This window comes from Branchiostoma floridae, chromosome 8 (genome assembly GCF_000003815.2).
Source record: "Branchiostoma floridae strain S238N-H82 chromosome 8, Bfl_VNyyK, whole genome shotgun sequence".
Taxonomy (NCBI): Eukaryota; Metazoa; Chordata; class Leptocardii; order Amphioxiformes; family Branchiostomatidae; genus Branchiostoma; species Branchiostoma floridae.
Genome location: NC_049986.1, coordinates 8,349,049 through 8,355,048, shown reverse-complemented (window position 1 = coordinate 8,355,048; position 6,000 = coordinate 8,349,049). Strand labels below are relative to the sequence as shown.

The 6,000-nt window shown below is 40.8% G+C and overlaps 1 protein-coding gene across 1 annotated transcript in view; it reads right to left on the bottom strand.

Moving 5' to 3' along the window:
* The window catches only part of LOC118421184 (collagen alpha-1(I) chain-like), a gene marked incomplete at its 5' end in the record, with an annotated part of 73,947 nt that overhangs the window by 27,969 nt on the left and 39,978 nt on the right, over nucleotides 1–6,000 (bottom strand). The window contains 10 exon segments of the mRNA XM_035828346.1: nucleotides 280–333; nucleotides 1,243–1,287; nucleotides 1,806–1,859; nucleotides 2,424–2,468; nucleotides 2,609–2,662; nucleotides 3,596–3,640; nucleotides 3,806–3,859; nucleotides 4,130–4,174; nucleotides 4,406–4,459; nucleotides 4,676–4,720. Of these exon segments, the coding sequence (XP_035684239.1) occupies nucleotides 280–333; nucleotides 1,243–1,287; nucleotides 1,806–1,859; nucleotides 2,424–2,468; nucleotides 2,609–2,662; nucleotides 3,596–3,640; nucleotides 3,806–3,859; nucleotides 4,130–4,174; nucleotides 4,406–4,459; nucleotides 4,676–4,720 (495 nt within the window).

Genomic DNA, 6,000 nt, shown 5'->3' with positions numbered 1-6,000 from the left:
TTTGAGTCGATACTCTTCTCAGCGACCACCTGTCCAAATCGACCGCTTTTTTCCGGTCCCCCGAGTGGTCGTCTTGGGCAGGTTTGACTGTACTTTCATGTTTACAGTTTTCACGGTGATGACTGTTACCGATAAAAAATAATTTGTCTTGGTGACAATAACAAATAATTTATTTACTGTGAACAATTTAGTTCTGAGAACAAGCTGAATGTTCTCATACCCGTGATAGTTTGGTACATTGTACTAAGAAGACAAGTGAATTACAATAGAGGAACTCACAGGGTCTCCTTTGAAGCCACGCTCTCCAGGGGGTCCAAACTCACCAATCTCACCCTAGTTTGTTGTAATCAAAAGATAGTCATTATCTTCAAGTAAAGCAACAAATAAACATACTTAACTGGTCAATGTTCCTAAGATATCTCTCAGTACTGAAGATGTTAAGTTGTCCAACATGTCTTTTGATAATAAGAACTTCAAGATAATATTCTTACATATTATCAATAAGATTGATTCACATTTAAACTTCAAACATTAACTTTCATGTTAACATTGAGCTGTTGCATTCCATACAAACTCCAGAAAGAAAAAGTGTACGAGTTTGCAAGATCTCTTGTGCAGATACCCCCACGTATGCACAGTCTACATAATATACAGGAGTGCATAATATGCTGGATGACGTTGCACTAAAGATCTCTTTAGGAAGATGACATATACAATGTAATTAGCTTGTTATACATTGTCAACCTTTCCACTGAGGCAGTGAGCATTAAGCAACCAAAAATGTATTTTTTTTTAAAGATTACATTGATAAAGAAATATATTTCTTAACTTTTGTGTGTGTTGTTGTTTGTCAGTAGCCTGCATGGATACCATCCGATTTCTACTGGGGCTTCGCTCAATATAGTTAAGCCCCCCTCCCCCTTGAACTGGAAGGGGGGGGGGGGGGGGGGTTAACCAATAGTTTTCCTTTAATCAAAGAAAGTCATAGGCTGTAAAACCCAATTTTGGTCACTCGATATAGTTAAGGCACCCTTTTCCAGTGGACCGGAAGGGTGGTCTTAACCAATAATTTGTCTTTAATCAAAGAAAATCATAACTTTATATAATCCAATCTTGGTCAACCAATATAGTTAAGGCCCCCTTTCCAGTGAACCGGAGGGGGGTCTTTACCAATAGTTTTTCTTTCATCAAAGTGTGGGATAGAGAAGATAGAGCACATCAGCTGTTGAATTAACCTTTCACCTTTTCACCTTTGGGTCCCCCAGGTCCTGGATCTCCTTGGACACCCTACAGGGAAGAGGACAGACAACCATATCACTGGAGATGATTTACATCTGGTGGACATCAACAGTTTGTGCTAGGAAATGGAGTTTGTGGGAGTTACCAATCAGACCAGAAATGAAAGTGTAACCTACATTAACCTCAGAGGGATTAAGAGATACAATTGTCAAATGAAGGTTATCAGAACTAATGCTCTGTATTACTGTTGGCAGTTGAGATAAAATGACTTTTGTTGAGGATAAAAGCGAAAACGTTCAAAGGTTGCTAATGGGGATCAGGACTATTTGACCCTTTACAAACTCTGCCCAGTCAATTCCGCGATACACACTGGTCAACTCGGCCCTAAACCCTTATCAACTGAGCCAGGTTTAGAGTTTGCGTTATGGTATTGGGCTGATTTGACCAGGGTGTTGGGCCCAGATGGTCTGATTAGCCATGGGCCAAGTTGGTTAATGTCCGAAGTTAAACGTATACGTATATGATGTATCGTGAAGTTTACATGACCACGAAAATAAATTCCTGACCTCTCTGCCTTGCCGTCCTGGTTTCCCGCGCTCTCCTGGAAAGCCTTTGTCACCCTGTAATACAGGTGTCAGGGTTAGCTTCATTCTGTGTTTCAGTGTGTAGGGTTGTACATGGAAGTGTGTAGATTGTACATCAAAGTGTACAGAGCTGTACATGGAAGTGTGTTGGGTTGTACATGGAAGTGTGTATGGTTGTACATGGAAGTATGTAGGGTTGTACATGGAAGTTTGTAGGGTTGTACTTTGTACATTAATGTACATACTATGTACATTGTAGAAGTGTTCAGGGTTGTACATGGGAGTGTGTAAAATTGTACATGGAAGTGTGTAGTGTTGTAAATAAAGTGTGTAGGGTGTACATGGAAGTGTACGGTTGTACATACAAGTGTGTAGGGCTCAGTACATCAAAGTGTGCAGAACTGGAAGTGTGTAGGTTGTATTGTTTAGGTAACATAATGTACATGGAAGTATGTAGAGCTGTATATAAGAAGTGTGTAGGGTTGTGCAATCATAGAAGTGTAGGGTTAATAAAAGCAAGACACTGTTTCTTTTAATTAATCTACTTTATACATTTACTCAACATAGAAATCATAGGACATCATATGAATGCACACTCACAGGTAAACCAGGAAGTCCTATGGGACCAGATGGTCCAGCTCTTCCCTAAAAATGGTGGAAGAAGAAAAAAGAGGCATGTAAACACTATATTTTACTTATTGAAAAGTAGGAATTCTGGAAAAAATTCCATTGTATGTAGATCAAACATGACACATATTTTTGGTGACTTAAACACTATGACTTACTGGTCCTCCGTCAGATCCGGGTGGGCCTCTTGGACCAGGGTCTCCAGGAAAGCCCTGAAATAAACAGCAGTCCAAATAAGTTGAACATTTCTGTTAATAATTTATCATACATGTACCTGAGATTTAGGGGCTCATCTCCAGATGTGCTTCATTTTTGTATGGGATGAGAATAGATATTGGTACAGATACTTCTAAGCATGCCATTCCAGATATGGAGTGGGTCAGCACCTATAGATAATTACTGATTTATTACAAACAACGTAGTCAGTGGTAGAAAACCAAGCCATCAGCTGGATGATATTGAGAACCACATGGTTTAGTTTATTTAAGATTGGCAAATGATATATGACAGTGAGTTCACAAATTAAACACTTACAGTAAGCTTTCAATCAAATTTACTATCAAGTTAGAAAAATATGTTCATAAATTCAAAGCCTTTTAAAAAAATGAGACATTAATCAAGTAAAACAGTGAAATGTTACAGTGCAAAACCAGGGAGACCAATCCGATCCTCTTTAGTTCTCATAAATTATAGAAGCTTCGGCTAGGGCCGTCCCTTGGATAGGACGTTAAATGGAGGTCCCATGTCTGGGGAAAGCCTTACCACAGGCACGTTAAAGAACCCGCCACACTTATCAAAAAGAGTAGGAGACCTTCCCGTGTAAGTGGATCAAACCAGTCCGGCTAAATGGGGTATGGAATTTCCAAAGCAGCCTCGTAACCCCTGCTTCGCCTAATGAGTCAGTTAGTCGAACTTGCTGAAGCTTGATGTTTCTGACTTAGGGAGAAAAGATGCTGCCACAGTGAGCGTAGTTCAGTGCTTTGAAGTGGTCAAAAATACGGCTTTGCACTGAGCAAATTCGTTAACAAAAAGGTTGTGTGACTATGCTTAATACATCAACTTTGGTCCTCCTAATTCCACTGAGCAACTCAGTTGCAGCTCTGGATTACAGATGACTCTACTGAAATCTAAAGTTTCCAACTTACCGATCTTCCGACTTTTCCCTGTTTCCCAGGAGGCCCTCTCTCACCCTATATGAGTTAAAAGACAACAGCTTAGCTTCGAAAACATCATTCTTATCAGACACTGTGCATCAACGATTATGCTTTGAACTTTGTAGGGGGGAAATCACAACAAAGGAGTGAAGTGACAAACATCAATTGGTAACAAGAAGTCATATATTTGACAAACTCTACCTTTTCTCCATCTATGCCTCGTAAACCAGGAGGTCCAAGTGGTCCTGGGTCACCCTATGAACAATAAAAGAAACAAACATCATGTAAAAAATATGTCACATCATCATATGTGACCAAGATTTTACTTGGCAATGTGTTACATGTATCTTGTATGGGAAAATCTCCATGATTTCAACAAGATTTATTGTAAAATCTTATATCCTACTTATAGTACATCTTATTTATTACATCGTTAATCCTTTGTTTAGAATTTCATATAAATGTACATGTACATGTACAATCTCATATAACTTTTGAAATCAATCCAGGAGACCTGGTACTTACTGTTTCACCCTTAGGACCAGGTGGACCTGGAGGACCAGACTTTCCCTGTAATGATAGAACACTGCAATGAAAATCTTAGCATCTATCAAAGGATGCAACATTCATCAACATCACAACATCGGTATCCCAACATTACTGAAGCAAAGATTTCTTTAATGTCAAAATCTTTTCAAAATCCCAATGATGATCTAACTATGAATCACAAACACAAATAAGTTCTTAATCTTATAGAAGAAGTCTTCCACTGCATAAAGCATAACTGAATCCACAGTTTACCTGTCTTCCTTGGAACCCATTCAGACCTTCTTGTCCCAGCTGGCCAGGGGGTCCCTTTAGTGTAAAAAAGCCAAATATTATGATTTGTATTGTTACAAATAAAATGAAAATTTTGAGCAGCTCCCTCAAAGAGGATGCATATGATGCCTCACAAGAACAATAAATTGTATACATATCAAAATGTGGGTATAGAGAGACTATAGATGAGAATTAGTTTTCCATCTGCAAATACAGTATGATGTGCTAATTCAAAAGTTCTTGTTGTCTTACTTTTTCTCCAGGTAGTCCCATAGGGCCATCTTCTCCCTGGTCACCCTGTGAATACAGAAATATGCTCAGAATGGGCATGTGGAGAAAACGGCCTCATCCTATTATCATTAGGGATGTCAGCAATGATCATCAATATTAGCATGAAAGTTCATCTGTGTTGGCAAATGACATTATGGATAAACTACACTTTAGCTAACTAACACTACAAATAAGTTGGGACTGTTCAGCAATGGATGGAGGGCACGGATGTACACAGGCAAGAGGAGTGAAGGAGGCTGTGTACATCTGCGCCCACCATCCATCGCTAAACAGAGACCGGGGGCGACATTGGTTATCTAGCATTTACATGTTGTACGACCCTCTGAAGCTACAAGAGATGGGTTCCGACCGTGAACAAGGCTGGCGGAGTCGGCTGAAAATTTGGGATAAGTCCTAACTTATTTGCAGTGTTGGTTAGTTTCAGTTTAGCTTTTCCATAGTACTTAGATCATCAATATGTTTCCTTAAGTTTTACCTGTCAGGGATTCCAACACGTACCATATAACAGAAGTTTCTACAATGCTGATTAGACTCTGCATAGGAGAATGACTTGTGGCAGAGACTATCATTCTCTAAACCATCACACATTGCATATCACATCTCCTCTCCCCAAATCCAGCCTTACTGGCGCCAAAGCGACGTACTGCTTGCCCTGGCACCCCCCTCCTTGGACCCTGTCCTGCTGGCACCATAAAAACCCCCACCTGGTACCCCCCTCTTGACATTGGCAGACCCCCCTCTCACATTGGCACACAATGTTCTGACATTGGCACACCCCCTCTTGACACAGTCATACCCTTTCCTGACATTGGCATGCCTTTATCAACCTTGGCGCAAACCTATCTTAACATTGGCACCCCCTCCCTGGTTTACCCCAATCTCCCTTATCCTCCTCCTCCTAACTAACAGTAACATAACAGCACCCTACCCTCCTAACATTACAAAACTCGTGCACCTGTTCTGGCCCCCCTCATGTCATCACCCCTATCTAGCACACCCCCTCCCATTGTTAACATCCCCCCACCCCCTGGCACCTGTCCTGCTACCCCCTCATTTACTATCATCCCCATCCTCCAAACACACGCATCCAGTTGGCAACATAAAGACCCCTTTTGGCACCACCATAGTCATAACAATGCGACACACATACACATGCACGCAAGGTTCATAAAGTGCATAGAAAGTGAATAAAAAGCCAACTCCAGAAGGCTATATCATGACAGACATCCTGTTTGGATCACTGTAGTATCCTCTAGCTGTCCTCGAACCCCCTCTAGCATCCCCTC